This window comes from Agelaius phoeniceus, chromosome 1 (assembly GCF_051311805.1).
Source record: "Agelaius phoeniceus isolate bAgePho1 chromosome 1, bAgePho1.hap1, whole genome shotgun sequence".
Lineage (NCBI taxonomy): Eukaryota > Metazoa > Chordata > Aves > Passeriformes > Icteridae > Agelaius > Agelaius phoeniceus.
The window spans coordinates 47,502,907-47,518,932 of NC_135265.1; the positions used below are offsets into that span (position 1 = coordinate 47,502,907).

Here is a 16,026-nt window from a genome sequence, read left to right on the forward strand (position 1 = left end):
GTTTTTAGAACAGACTGAAGCCCAAAACTAGAGCATTTGCCACTGCTGAAATCTCTAGTGTAAAGACTGAGTAAGCAGGCTTCAGATAAAGAAGGTAATAAAGATGCAATGACAGGTACCTATTGTTTGGATATATATTTGTAGATTTAGCCTATCAAATTGTGATGAAATGATACTTATTTAAAAAGCAGTCAATGTATTTATTTTTAATAAATGTCAAATGAATTTTTAATTCACAACATTAGAAGAAAAAAGAATATCGGTCAGTATTTAGTCTCTAATAGAAAATACAGCTATCGAAAACAGGAATTCTGAACTGATAGATTTGATTTTGACGTGCTTCGATTTTGATGTCCTTTTTATTGTTTTAATGGCTTTGTTTATCTCTCATTGACAATATCTACCAGGAAATAGCAGTGTATAGTACTGGGATAACATTAGTAAAGAAAGAAAAGCAGAATATTTTTAGGGCACTCTTTTGATGAGCAGGGCTAGTTTTTGAGATGAGCCAGAACATGACACCATATCTTGATCTAAAATTTTGAATTCAAATGATTTAATAATTTATTTTAAACCTTTGGTGTAGTATGCTTTGCCCTCTATGAAATCATCTAGATAATTCATGAGTGTCATCTTCAATGATTTTTTAGGAGTAGAATTTATTTTGGGCGTTTTCAGGACAATTTTCTTGGCAGACTTGTCCTTCTCCAAGCCATCCTATGACACTTAAGGGGGACCAGTATTCTCCAGGATACACCCAGGACAGCAATGCTGTTCCACATCTGCTGACTTCAGCTGTGTTTGGTGGATCAAGCTCAGGTAGTGGAAGCTTTTATGGCCCTCAGATGCCCGTCACTTCTCTGGGAGATTGAATTCTCCACCAGCTTCTGTCAGGGTAAACCAGACTAGGACTAGGCTGGACCTTGCCTTCAGCATCACCCATTTAGTTGAAAATTGGTTGGGTAGTAATCATCCAAAAGGTTTTTCTGACTGATCTGAGTACCTGAGAACATTCAGCAAGGGGTAGATCATAAACTTACAGGGCTGGGTCAGTGAGCTTTTACAGAAGCATGGGTCCAGGTTTGCAGCTGGAGCTTCAAATTGATAGGTATTGCCTGTGATTACCGACTGCAATTACCTTTTTCTTAGGTATTGTCATCAGATTTAAGTAATTGATAATTGAGTCAAACTCTTCATTGACAAAAGAGAAACATAATCCTGTGAATTAAAAGTCAAAGAAAAGGATGTGAGTTTTAAAAGTGTGCATCTCATGAAATGTGAGGGTGTGGTCTCCCACAGGAATCCCTGTGTGTAACCCTTCCTTGAAATCTGGCTCCTGGATTACTTTGGGTATTTTTTTTCACTACAGTATGAACTGCTGGGAACTTGTGAAGGCCCTGTCTCTTATTGCTAGAAGACTGCCATGCTATTCTGCTGACAGGTAAAGAGTGTTGCCTATAACTGTGCAGCTGAAGAACTCTAATCTGAAGCTGCACTTGGAGGTTGAGGTGGAGACAGGGAGACTGAGAGCTACATGGTCTGGATCCTGCTCTGACTGATCCTGCTCTGGCTTTCTGACTGAAATGTCAATCTGCAGTCACAGTAATTCTGTCTGGCCATGTCTACCTTGTCCCTGAGCTCACTGGAGCAGGGATGTGCTGCAAAATGTTTGATGTTCTGGGACCCTGACCTCAGCTGCAGCCTTAGTATTAATGCCAGCAAATGTAGGAGGAAGAGATGGCGCTTTCTTTTCACCAAATGCTGGTGCACAGGGCTGCTGTCAGGGAGTGTTGCTATTGCAGCAGGCCACCAAGGTCACTTTCCTTGTGCTGGGGTACATCATTAAGCACAGTAAAAAAAAAAAAATCCGTTCAGACTGTAAGGGGTTGTGAGTGATTTGTCCTGAATCACTTGCACATATACTCATGTCTTCCTCACAGCAGTGGGGAATACCCATTTGAAGTGAAATTTGGTGTCATCTTTCAGCAGGGTCTTTGTTTTAATCATCTTTCCTAGGGAGCAGGGAGAGCTCGAATTATGAAGGGGGATGGTTGGTGCTGGCTGAGCATCACCACAGGAAGGTTGCAGCCTCCTCCCTGCTCACCCTGAGAGGCCAGATAAGCTAAACAGATTACAGGGATAAGGGGGCAAATCAAAGGCTACTGAGCGGTCTGCTCAAAAAAAGGAATGAGACACTGTGAACTGAACTAAAATACTGTCATTTGTATCTAATGCAGTTCATACTGAAATCATGGTCACATTCTGCCACAGGCAAGGACCTAATGCTGAAGGTACTGAAGTGTCTGTTTGACTTCACTCCTGTGAGTTGTTGCCTTACAATTTTACATGCTTAAAATAATGGGACCTTTCTCTCTTGGTGAAGCATGTGCCTTGGTGTTTGTAGGGTTATGTGGAGAGAATGCTATCATTTTCCTGAGAACAAACATCATTTCATAGGGAAATATTTTTTCCACCTTGAATTTAGAAATGCATCTAGTGTCCTAAACGATGTTTTTACTGTACCCACAAAATTTGTTTTGCAAGAGAAAGAAACCCCAGCAGAGGATTGGAAGGGAATAAGGGAAATGTCATCATCTCATCTCCCTTGACAGTGATTCAAAGAATCTGCAGACATCTCTCCTTGAGGAGTGGTGTCTCCTCCCTGAAGCCTAATGGTGTGGCTCTTGCTCAGGTAGAGAAATGCTCATGGAAGACAGCAGTCCCACAGTTTTAGCAGGGATCTCTTGCTTGCATCAACTCTGGTTTGTAAATCAGGCCTGAGACAGAGTTCCAGGCAGGAGTGCCAAAGAAGCAAGGGTACTATTTTCAGAAAGAGCCTCAGGTTTTGTCTAGACCATGAGTTAAGCATGTGTCTGAGCCTGTTCTTGAGTTCAGGCTGGCCCAGCATTGGGGTTGTTTGCATGTAAACATAGGTGCAGGCACAGGCTTGGGACTCCCAAGCTTTGCTGAGGGACAGAACCTGTGGCCAGTGCTGGCCCAGACCTTTCCTCCCGTGGCCTGTGTGGTGTGAATGTGGCTTCTTGTGTGCTTGAGAGGATGCTCTGGCTGTGTGCAGCACCTGGCAGAGAGCCCAGCAGTGTGGCCTAAGAACATGGGATCATGGCACGTGGCAGGGGCCAGCGTTGATTGGAGCCTGCCCTTTGCCTTGCGGTGGAGAGGCCGCCCATGTGAATTGAATACACTTGTTTCATTAATTTTAAATGGCTCTTTCTTCTCCTAAGGCTACATGTGTGTATTTGAAAGCTCCATCCCATATTCCTCGGGGGCAACTTTTGCCATTGTATGAAAATTGTTATTGTTTTCATGGGTGATCCCACAGCCTTCTCCTAGCAGAAACTTAAGGACACCCTGAGCTACTTGGTGAGGAGTCCTATCAGAATTGCCAGCAGGACTATGATGAATAGTGGTAAAAAATGAATTTCAGGATTAGTCATTAATGGTAGGTATTCCTACCTAATCTCTCTCTCTTGCTTTTATTATTTTTCTCTCCACAGCATTTTTTTTTGGTTAAATGAAAGTTTAAGTAACATTTTCCCCATTCAGTATAAATAATTAATAACCTCGGGGTATTAGAAATGCAGCGCAAGCTTCCTAAAAGCATTTTCAATACATAAAAAGAAAGAAAGAAAAACAACCCCAGACCATCACTGTGGACATCTGTCCCCCTGAGAAACCACATCTTCAATGTCTTCTGCAACCAGCTGTTACAGCACAAGAGTAGGCTCAGAATACCATTGATGTAAGCACTTCTTGGTACAGTCCTGAATAAACGAAGCAGACTCCTATTTTGCTTTCTTTTTTTTTTTTCCCTCTTGAAGCCAAATCCAGGTTGAAAAGAGCCATCCTCCTGGTGGCTGCTGTGAGCCGGCAGGAGTCCAGTGGGGAACCCTGTAGAAAGTTGGCTGTGGCTTCCAAGCTGTGGTTTGGCGCATATCCTCTCCAAGATCTCTGCCAAATATTCAGACTCCTTTTTAGTGTGTGGGTTTTTTTTTTTTCTTTCCTTTTCATGTTGGCATTTTATTTAGCTGTACCATATGAGTTTAAGGCTGTTAGTTTGATATAATTTGTCGCCAGAATGGGCTGTTTTGTGTGGGGTTCTTTGATGGAAGGTAAGAAATATGAGGTGCATGTAAAAGCTGAACAAATTGTGTTGAGGGGAGGTTGTAGTAAAGGTAACATGAAGCAGTAGCAGTGATATTGGGTCTGGTTAGTGTATCTCTCCTGTGTGGGAATTTGACATCACCTCTGCATGCCTACTTAAGGGGATCCATGGTTCTCATTGGAAAAGTGTGGGAGAGGGGAGAAACATGGACACCCAACAAAATTTCTGATCTTTTCCCCAGATGCATTGAAACATGAGTTCTCCACAGCTGGGCTTGGTGAGTGCAGTGAGGAGTTCAGGGTGACCCTCCAGCACTTCCCTAAATTTTCCTTTTCAGGGGAGTCTGGGATTCCAGAGTGAGCCCTTTGCTGAGCTGAGCACTGGCTGGGGAGTTGCGTCAGATGCGGCAGTATTGTTCTGGATCAGCCTGACCTCTTTTAAAAAAATACCCGTTTTTCCAACACTAATAGAAACCTTAGCTGAGGTTCTCTCCCTTTCTGTGTGTGTGCCTGAGCACTAAATTAAAAAAAAAAAAAATAATCCCAGATGTGAATCTATAAACCATCTGTTTAAAATAACTATTGTGCAGGACTGTAATTAAAAGTTATTTATTATGAATCTTGGGATCCTATTATGGATTTGACTGACTCCCAGCTTTCTGACTTAGCAAAGGGTTTATGTATTTATGGGCCATGTGTCTCTTCCGCACTTCTTGGTGCCAGAGTGCATGTCCTTTAAACAAAAGGGAAAAAAAATCCCCTACCCTCCCATAACTGTTGGCTTCTGACTGTTGCCGTCTAAGAAGTTTTCTCTTAAGAACAGCAAAATTCAAAGTATCTGAGAGCTTTCAACAGATTCAGAGACGCTGTTGACAGCCCAGATGGAGGCTTGGTAATACAGCTCTCCTGCATGCAGCTACTTAGCCACTCTCTAAATGTATGGCTGGGACAAGTAATGAAATGTTATGATTACTGGGGGTAGGAGGGGACATAACTGGGAGGAAAGGATTTGTTGCTCAAGTCCCATTTGCTCTCAGCCTCCACTTTGCCCTTGTGAAATGGGAGGGGAGGAGGCAGCAGAACTGAAACAAGCAGATGGACAGTAGACATTAAGAGCAGTGTTTTGGGCAACTGGGTGAAGGGAAAAACCCAGCCTCCAGATGACAATTACTCTTTTGTTTTATTTTTGTACTTTTACACCCAGTGGACCCAGGAGATCTGCACTGGATAATGCCTGACTGCAATAGACTAAACAATGATTTACCAGCCCTGCTTTATCTGCTGCAGGCCTGTGATGGATCAGCATGGTACATTAACCCTTTCCTCCACATCTGCTGACCTTGTTTTCCACAAGATACAACACTGAGATAAAACAGCAGAACTTTTTTAGAAAGAATTTTGGGATAATAGTAATAATAGTACTAGAAGCAGTAGGAGGATGCACTTCCCTGGAATTATGTTCATCTCTTCATACTTCAAGAGGGATTTTGCCATGAGGACAATCCCAGGGCAGCAATATGTTGCAATTGGGGCTCTACTGTATGGTTTTTTTCACCAAAAGACCCCACAAGGAGTGGTGGGGCTGCAATCCTGAGCAATGCTGTACCTCACACCCTGGAAGAGCAGCCCAGCCCTGATGGCAGAGAGTTAGGCAGCATGGGATGACATGTGAAACAGCCTGTTTTGGGGCTATAGCAAGCTAGAGAGGATGAACATCAGCTTTGCAAATCCTACTCTGTTTTAGTGCTTAGCTGCTCTTCTATTTTGTGCTGGCAAAGATTGGCTCTATTTACTTGGATACATGGAGCTGTCCTTTAAGGCAGGAGGAGCTTGCAGCTTCTCCAAGGGACAGAGCTAACCTTCCATTTTAATTTGGGGAAAAAAACCCCGAACAAAAGAAACAAAACAAAAGAAAAACCAAACAAAAAAACCCCAACAACAAAAAAGTGCAGTGGGTGATGAGTGTGGCACCTCCTCCCTACCTTTCAGCACTGTGCTGTAATAACTGAGCTTTGAGTCAGTGATCCAGGTTTGCTGCCCTCCACATCCAGAGGCAATTCAATGACTCATCTCCTGCTTTCCCCACAAATGCCCTTGCTGTAAGAACCAGTGACTTGTGGGGGCACGAAGCACAAGTCTCTTTCTGCTGAAGCCAGGCCACTGAACAGCAAATAGTTCAAAGCCTACTGAGACAGAGAAAGGAAATGTGAATCTGTAGCCTACTGCTTAAGACATCCTCCTAGGGGGAAGGACCCTTCAGGTCCTGTCACTGCACTGTGGGCCACTAATATTCTTCATGTGGAACAGCTGCTTAATGCAAAACAGCCCTTGGCATCAGTACATGAATTCCAAAATCTTCCCTCCCAGAAAACCTGCTAAAACAGCAGCTTTGCTGGTGATAAGGAAAGAAGAGCAAGACCCGAATTTGGCTGGCCCCCTGAGGTGGCTCAGTGAGACCAAGCTCATAACTGGACAGAATTTTTCTGATTTTAGCAATATGGGGGAAGCAGGAGGCTTCTACTGGGAACAGTAACTAGCAAGTATCTCCTGTTTGAAATACGTGTGTTGGGTCATCCTTAGGAACTCCTTGCATTGCCAACAGGAAGATACCATGTCAGGATGTACCTGAGGGCAGAAGGAGGCAGACAGCACTCAGGGAAGAAATTGCCTGGGAAGCTGGGCTGCATGAGGAATTTGCTCCAGGAGTCCTCTGACAACCAGGGAATTAAAAACAAAAAACAGAGCTCTGTTATTTTTTTGTCCCTCTTGCTGCCATCTGCAACAATAATGTCCTTTGAAGAGAGAGTCCAATGGGCAGCTGCCCAGCGGCCTCCCTTACCCACACCCAGCCCAGCCAGGTTGGACCTGTAGGGCACTGTGCTTATCTCAGAGGTGCACGATGCATGCTGCAGCTGGGTGAGCCATGTTCTCCACAGGAACAAACTCTAAACCGGGTTTTGCCCCTCCTTCACACCCACTTTCACCAGGCAGAAGGCTTTCCCACAGATAAAGGTAGTGGGGCTGATAGGCTTATTAAATCTTTCCTTAAGCAAACTCATTAGAGAGAATCAGGTCTTAGCAGAATCCTTTAAAATACAACTGTGAGTTGGTAAGTTTGGTTCTGCTGCCCTTCAGCAGACTTTATGGAGCACCATGTTCCTGCAAAGGGAATCAAGATTCCACTGAGTGCTTTAAAAGAGACATTGAACCACTTGAATTCCGTGTCGTGGCTGCTTTGTGCCAGTCCAGAGCTACAGACCAGCCATAAATCCAGCTTAACCTGCTGGTTAAATTGCATTTATAGTTGCTCTGCAGTGCTGGAGTGATGCAGAACAGCCAGCACTGCAGTGACCTGGCTTTTTACAGTAATGGTTTGTGTTGCTGCAGCTGCGCTTTAGGGCCTGATACTTATTTGCTGATTTCACACTGTCTTGGTGAGAGCGAGTCCTCATTTACACTGATAAGACTGAAGTGCCTTTATAGCTCCCATCAGATCAGGCAGTGACTTTGAAGTAAATAAACCTCTGATTTTAGACAAAGGGCTGGAGTGTAATAAAAGCTGTGTGTTATTCTTCACAGGCACCTTGAATAAGGCCACAGGGAGCAAAGTAAAAAGACTGGAAAGCACAGCTTTTTTTTTCTTGAGTTTTATGATTTACATTTTTCTAGCCCTTTGAATTTTTGGTCTCTAATTAAGTCATAAGACTGGGTGAGGTGGGTACTTGCATGTACTAGATAGCCACCTGTGTCACCTAATGAACTAAGCTAGTAATTATAGGTGGAGGTCACTTTAGAGGGCTACTTTAAGTATAAGGAATTTGAATTAGCAAAATTTTACTAAAAGAAACACCCCAAGTATTTGTTTTCTCCACCTATTTAATGGTAGGGATAACCAAAAGGGTTGACACCACTGGGGCAAGGTAGGCAATAAATGGAATATTTCTGCTGCCTGCTGTTGCACATCCTCTATTGACATTCCTTAATGTGGTCAATGTGCTCTTTGGCCTTGGGAAATCCCTGGCTTTTTGCCATAGCAAGATGACATTGTAATGTACAGTGATTCTGTCTGCTCATGGTGCTTCTTTGATTCTCAGCATTTTGGGGAGAAAGATGAATTACATTAATCATCTTGCCTGGTATAGTACATAGTAGCCTCTTTCAAAGAACCTCTAGGCAAAATTGATTTTCCGCAGTGGCAGAATTTTGTTTTTTTCTGAGGTTACTGCCTTTTCCTCTGCTGTTTGTCTTTCTGTCACAGTGAGAAGTGATTCCTAAGCTGTGCAGTTTATGGGGTAGCTCCTCAAGACCCTGAGGATATTTTAACAAGCACATTATGTAGGTAGTTGTTCATTTAAGTAACATGGATTTCTTCAGTGCAGCACATGTTCTGTATGACACTGGGCAGCAGTTATGAATTGCTGTCTAAGTAGGGTTTAAACACCATTTACTTGGGCTCCTGGATTAATCAAAGACTGTTTTCTACTGTGTTTCTTCAAGAGAAGAAAGATGCATTGAATCACAAGGACCTTTCCTGGAGCAAAAGAGCAGGCTGCTGGCCCCACACTTTATTTTCTGAATTGCAAGAAATGGTAGCCTTGGGTTTGGTTTGCTTGCAATAGCTTTTGTCTTTTTTTTTTCCAGAATAAGGAAGTGACGTGCAAAAGGGAGAAGTGTCCAGTGCTCTCCAAGGACTGTGCTCTCGTCATTAAGCAGAGAGGAGCTTGCTGTGAGCGTTGCAAAGGTGCCATTCCCTTCCTGTCATTTTCCTTGCTTTTAAAAAGTTATCAGTGCACATTTACACTGCCAAAGATAGGACTGAACTCGCAGCTTCTCAGCTGGGACTTGGCTGTCACCAGAGGCTGGAAGAGGGCAGTAACCATAATTGAAATACATATGTTTACAAAGCTGAGGGAAATACATAAATTCACATATTTGTCCTGCAGTTATTAGTCCTTGCACAGCAACTGTCCTTTAGAAATACATCTTTATTCTTTATCGCTATGTTGTCAATTTTTAAGAGTTCTAATTTTATCAGAAATATTTTAGGTCAGCATCGATCTGCTAGTAGTCAGTAAGAATTTCTTTAACTTTTTATCTGGTTGGACAGAATAAGAATAATACTTCTGATTAATAAAGAGCAGGGTAATTATCCATGGCTATTCCTATTACTCCCCTTGAAAGGAAACAAACCAAGCAAATTTTATTCATTTTATTAAACATTTCCTGATTAAAACAATAATATTGTGGACATTTTTATGAAAGCCAAATAAGCAACAATCTGAACATTATACATTTATTTATTGATCAACATTGTATATTCCAATCTGTTTAAAATGAGATAATGATCAAATAATAATAATAAAAAAAAGCGTAAGCATGCATGGCATGTATCTGCTATGTTTAACCACATGAAAAATAAGCAAGTAGATGTAGTCTTTTTTTTTTTTTTTATTGATACAGTAAGTAATATGCTCTAAACCAATAATTTTGTTGAGGGACTGCTTCCATAATCAACGAGGTGCAGAATGTCAAATTCAAACAGCTTTATTTTATTTTTCCTCTGTCATTTTTAATTCTCCACTAGTGATTGTGTGGGATTGAGAGGGAGATAGGGTAGGATAAATTGTTGGGTAATAAAAGCATTTCTTGCCTTCCCAGAGGAAATACAGATTCAGGAGAACAGATTACACTGAAATTTAGATGGAAGAGGCATAATGGCTGTGTATTTTTCCTGGAAGGTTGCAGAGGTGTGTTAGATGGTGTGCTTATGATTTGCTTCTGTGCTGCAGCTTTGGAATAGGTTTGGCAAGCCCCAATTTGAGGATTTGTCTAGAAACACGACACTTTAAAGAGAAGGAAGCGAACTGGAAAAAAAATTAAACCATTACTGAAACGATAAGAATTTGGAATTGCAGATTTTACATAAATTAAATGTAATTTATTTCTTTTGTCTAACCATTTTTAGTATCAGCTTTGTAGGAAAAGGTTGCTAAGTGTTGGCTGGATTAGGATGGAGTTTGATTTTTCAGTTTCAAAATGGGATGTGTATTTGCTCAATGGTCTGAAAATTCTACATACATACATATGCATATGTGCATGCATGCATGCAAAATGAAAAGAATGAATGTTTCAAAGCTGAGCAAACAGTATTTTGATTCAAACAGTATTTCAATTCAGACTATTTTTAAGATTGTCTGTTTATCCTGTATTGGGGTTGGTACCTACAGAACATTATTGATAAGCTTGAGCCTGGCATCTGCAGATTGGTATGCTTGACATCTCTAATGGGATAATTAATGTAAACTATTCAAAAACAGAATCAGGAGGCAGATGGGTACTTGAGATAGAAGAGGGAGGGGTTAGCTAGAGTCCTTTGAATGTATCAATGGACAGAGAGATCCCACTATTAGGCATCCAACAAGATCCCTCACAAGGAAGCTGCTGAAGAAAGGAAGCAGCCCTGACTTTTTAGAGATACTCTTCTCATCAGCAAATAAGTAACTAGTGTATGGTTGTTTTCATAGTAAATAAATGTTGCCAACATATCCTTGCAAAGTTCTCAATTTCCAAGCCCAAGTGCTTGGAAATGACCTAGAAAAGGGGTGAAGAGGGAGAGGAAGTTTGCTGCTGGTGCCCCGATCTCTGTAGCATAGCAAAGCAGGAGGATGGCCTGTGAGGAGCTGCAAAAGGCTCTCAGGGCACTGAACAACTGATGACAAAGCAGCAAAGGAAGTTAATGTGAATGGGAATAAATGGATGCCCAGAGGACAAAACAATCCTAACTTTACCAATGCAATACTGGGCTCTGAGTTGACAATAACTGAATGGCAACTGTTTCTGAGTGTTATAGAAGATACTTCTGTGGCACAATCAAAACAACCTTCAGCAGGTCTCCAGGGGGAAAATTGAATGCTGAGTTTGTTAGGAAAGGAGCAAGGTACAAATCAAAATGCCCTGTTTTCCCTCTGAGTCAGACAGGTTGCTTTTTCCTGCCCTTCTGGAGGCTAAACTAGAACTAGGGACATTGGTCTGTATTTTTCACACTTCCCAAGGTGTCTTGTAGTAGCTGCTATCAGACAGAAGATTATTGACTAGAAGGGTTCTTGGTCTGATCTAAGATGGCAGGTTCTACATGCTTAAAACACAAGAAAAACATTAAATTTCATAATTCAAAGGGAGGAAAAAAAGCTCTCAAGGACTGAATTTTCAAAGTAGGTGTGAAATTTCTGAGTAAGTTTTTCTGGGCTTTCTGAAAGGCAAAGCAAAATATGCACCCATTTTACTCCCACAGTCTTGACACCGCCCTCTGTCCCCAGGTTGTTCTGGTTCCAGGGGAAGAGGCTGATGGAGCCACTTCTACCTTAGGGGAGGCTGCTTGCTCTCCCACCATACTGAACACTGCTGAAGATCCTGCTCTGTCCTGTGCCAGGTCTAAAACAAGTGTCCTGTGGGGGGTAACTGGGGAATGAAGGCTGCAAACACAAGGCTGGCAGTGCAGCGCTTCAGCTGCTCCCTTCGGTGTCCCAGCACCTCCCCAGCACTCCCCACACAAAGCTCAGCTGCAGCAGGGACTTGGCCCTGCAGCACTTATTCTCAGTTACCATTTTGTCAAGCTGCCAGAGTGCCCATGGGGAATGCAAGCAGGAAAAGGGAAACAGGGAATTTTTTTTTTTTTTTTTTTTTAACTAGTTGCATTTCATCTAAACATGAACAAAATGTTACTAAGGAAAGACATCAGAATCTGATGACTTTTTTCTTGGCTTTGTTCCCAAAGCCTGGGAGAGCATAATCAAGCCTTAGAGGCTCTTGCCAGCTCTCTTTGATAGCTTCACATCTTCCTACCTTGTGAAAAAATGAATGAATGAGTGAGTGAGTGAGTGAATGAATGGCTGCTGTCATCTGAGTGCAACATCAGGAGGATAATATTAAGACCAAAGGGCATGTTCCAGAGGAGGCTTATGTAGGAAGGAAACCACCACTCATGAGTAATTTTTCACATCTCTGCCAGTGCATTTTATTCTATCATGAGGAGCACGAGGACATTCCCTGCCCACTGCAGGGGGGTTGGACTAGATGACCTTTAAAGGTCCCTTGCAACCCAAATTATTCTGATGGTACCTGCAGCAGTGCACCCACCTATTCAGAGCTTTGCATACAGGAGAAACTGAATTGTTGGTAGAGAACTTTTCCTGCAAATGGTTGTGTGCTGAGCGTAAGTCCCTTGCTTCCATGTGGGTATTTGCATGCTACTTAGATAATTTATAGCACTTCTTTTTTTCGTATTTTGTAAGAAACAGAAAAAGTAAGGAGCAGCTACTAGTACAGCTTTTGCAATCAGAAAATTCACTGTGCTGAAAAGTAGCATATGGAAAGGTTTGGCTTTGCTTTGTCACAGAATCACAGAATATCCTGAGTTGGAAAGATCCCTCAAGGATCATCAAATTCTGACTCCAGGCCCTGCACAGGATAACAATGTGCCTGAGAACATTGTCCAAATGCTTCTTGAACTCTGTCAGGCTTAGTGCTGTGACCACTTCCCTGGGGAGCCTGTTCTAGTTCCCAACCACCCTCTGGGTGAAAAACCTTTCCCTAATATCCAACCAGAACCTCCCCTGACAAAGCCTCATTCCCTCAGGTCCTGTCACTGGTCACCACAGAGGAGAGACCTGTGCCTGCCCCTCCTGCCCCTCTGCTTCCCCTTGTGAGGAAATTGTAGGCTGCAATGAGGTCTAAGATTTAAATTGGGATTTAAGATTTAAATCCTCCAGACTAGCCATTTGTTTTAACACCGTTCTTGACTTTTGGGCCATTGGACCTCAATTGTAAAGTTGGTGGGGCAAAGCTCACTTTTGCTGTGTGTTTGTGAAAAGTCTGGAACAGAGGAATGTGGGGCCCTTCATTGTGGCTCCCTGCTGCAAGGAGAATGCAGGTAACTCAGTCTAATAGGAAAAGTTTTCAGTAAGATTATTCTTTTGACAGATATTTTCTGTAATTTGTAAAACATACCACGTATGTCTAGCATGCTATTAATTTTGAAAATACTAAAAAATTAAGCCCTCTTATTACTTTTGCATGGGATAAATAGGTCACTTTTCACTCTCATTTTACTTAATATATTTAATGAAAACCTATGAGGTCACTGAGATTATAGAAATAGATTTGGCAGCATTATCTTATTTAGTTGGATGGAGACCCGTCACTTACATATAGAGCTCTCTACACATCGACTAGTAAGTTATTTGCACTCTGAAGAAGTGGTATTGCTGGCTCAGGACTGCATAAAGTTTGCATTTCTAAAATTGTGTCCCATATTTTACTCTCTTATCTTAAGAATCTTGATCTTTTATGGATGTTCAAAGAAAAAGTTGGTGGGAATTCTTTTACAACAAAGAAAAGATGTTCAGAATTTTCTTTCACTTCTCATATGCAATTTTGCATTTTCTGTCCTTGTTAACTTTTGAGAATTATTGGGAGGTTTTTGTTAGTTTTTTTTTTTTTTTGTGGTTGGTTTTTTGGTTTTCCTTTTAGTAATTAATTATTGATCTTAGAAATTGTTGTGCTATGCTCCATTGATATGGAATCTATCAGAGAATGGAATCCCAGCCCAGGCAACAACAGTGCTAGGTCTACTAAATATTGAATATCCAAGGGTATCATAGTTAATTGTGCATTTCTTGGAAAGGATATCAAATACTATGGTTGAGGATTGCAGCCAATTTCAACTATTAGGCTGGCTTGCAAAGGAAGTTAGAGGGAGGCTGTGAGATTATCAGTGTTCTGGCTGCTCTACTGACACCCTGCAGGGTTCATATGTACCTCTGCACTTTGTTTGCCTCTGGACAGCCTTAGTGTGAGGTGCCCAACACCATTTTGGTGTCCTGCTGCAAGACTGACTGGGGGGATCTTTTTGTGGGGCACTACAACTTGCAGCCCATCCTTGCATGCTCTAAGGCAAGCTGTCAGAGGCAAGGGATAATACATGGATGGAGGGGGATGGGATATGAAGATAATATGTATATTTTCCTAAAGAAATTTCTTTCACCTTCACCTGAATAATCTAGACCTGGCTTCTGTCAGGGACTGGCTATGAGAGATGGTTTGAGAACATAATCAAGCCTTTTCTCTTGGCCCTTCTCAGTGCTTCTGAGTCCCCTTGGTAGAGTGTTCCAGCTCTAAGGTCTTTTTCTTGAGGCTGGAAGAACAGGTTCATCTTAGTGTTCATTCAGATGTTAGCTTTGTATCTGAAGAAAAGGCAGAGGTTTTGAAGCTGTGACAAACAGCCACCGGGGACAGTACCATTCAGTATCATCACAGGGCCACCTTTGATTACTTCTGGTTATGCTAAGAAAAGGTCTCTATCTCTCCATCCTTTCTTTGAGTTGACTCTTCTTTCAAAGGTCTTAGCAGATACTTTTGACATCTCTTGAATGTCTGGTGTATACTGTTGTGTTCAGTAGTGCCTCAAATTTCAGATACTCTTATTTACCTTGGTGAATATAATTTTCCATTTATGTAAGAAATTTCAATGAACAGTCTTGTCGTGTTGTTGTAAATAGTTTTTCAGTCAAACATCAGTCACACAGATTTTCACACTGATGGTTTCACATGTAATGTTTTTCTGGAACAAAATGATAGACATCTTAGGACATGTAGTACTGGAATAAGAATTTTTTTACTATTTAATTTTGAAGATGTAAGCTGTACAGATCTGGGATGATTTTGCTGGTGTGGGAAAATTGGGTACAAGAGCAAGTAATTTTATAACTGAGCAACATCATTCATGGCAGCTCTCATAACCATGAGAGGTGAAAGCTCTCCAGCTGCCAGGCTTGGCAAGCACATTGAGTATCAGCTCAAGATTCAATGGCAGCTCTAACTGTATGCCATTTTGAATTGTGAGGTTCTTAGGAACCCTGCAGGGCAAATTTTTTTCACCCTATACATGGAACACAAGACATTTGGGAAGGTAAAATTCAGTTCCAGTGGTGTGCACGGGCCAAAAACAGCACTCAGAGGAGTTGATGTCTTTGTTTCTGCTGCTGTTTGCTCAGCGAATATGGGCTGCTTTGCATCCTCTGTGTGTGAACTGTGTGGTCCTAGCACAGCTCACCCCCATGGCCTCCTCACTCTGCTGTGTTGGGCAGCCTTTAAATGGCCCCTGTGCATCCCCTGGGTATTGTAATTGCCATGGTTCAGCTGCAAATAGGTTTGCTTGGACTTGGTTAGAGAGGAAAGAGTTGGATTTTCACTGTTTAGAGCTAGGCTTGATAAGCATGGGAGGTTTTGTATACATTTTCATGCTTCTGTGTTGACAAATGAAGACCAGGGTTACTCAACAGGAAGTTTAATTTTCTAGTAGCTGTCAATGACTCTACCATCACTGCTACATGTGAAAATATATTTCATAATAGGTATATGTGTGATTCACAGTTCTTTTAGTTTGGCTAACTGATTTCATGCCAGAGAAATACTGCAGAATGTGCAAGTTATTGGTGTGGTTTTTTTGTTTAGGGTTTTGGGGTTGGCTCTTTTTTTTGGCTAAAACTGGTACTTAGTGTTAGCATGCCTGGATACCTCCCTGAGGATTAATTTATCAAACACTAAATAAAACATGTCTTCTGACTCTTTTCTTTTTCCTAATGTTTATTTTCCATGCCAAAAGAGAGGTTGCATTTTTAAACAAAAAGTGGAGGGAGAGCAAAAAAAAAAAAGACTTGATAGGAGAAGAAAGATGCTGAAGAAATGAGGGATGAGGAGCCAGTCTATTGTGCACCAATCTATCACTTTCTCTTGGGAGAATAAGGAAATGACTTGTCTATAAAATTCTCATTAGAGTAAAATAAGCACAAGTTTCTTCTAGAATCTAATTAGGCTATGTCAAATTGAGTAATAAAGGGTTGTTTT

The 16,026-nt window shown here is 41.7% G+C and overlaps 1 protein-coding gene across 5 annotated transcripts in view; it reads left to right on the plus strand.

Moving 5' to 3' along the window:
* The window catches only part of BMPER (BMP binding endothelial regulator), a 147,958-nt gene that overhangs the window by 16,065 nt on the left and 115,867 nt on the right, over positions 1 to 16,026 (plus strand). For 4 of the 5 annotated variants that reach the window (XM_077178303.1, XM_077178318.1, XM_054629502.2 and 1 more), the window contains exon 3: positions 8,764 to 8,863. The exons of the other annotated variant lie outside the window; for it this stretch is intronic. In XM_077178303.1, the coding sequence (XP_077034418.1) occupies positions 8,764 to 8,863 (100 nt within the window). The remainder of the gene's footprint in view (positions 1 to 8,763; positions 8,864 to 16,026) is intronic. 5 annotated transcript variants of the gene reach the window in all.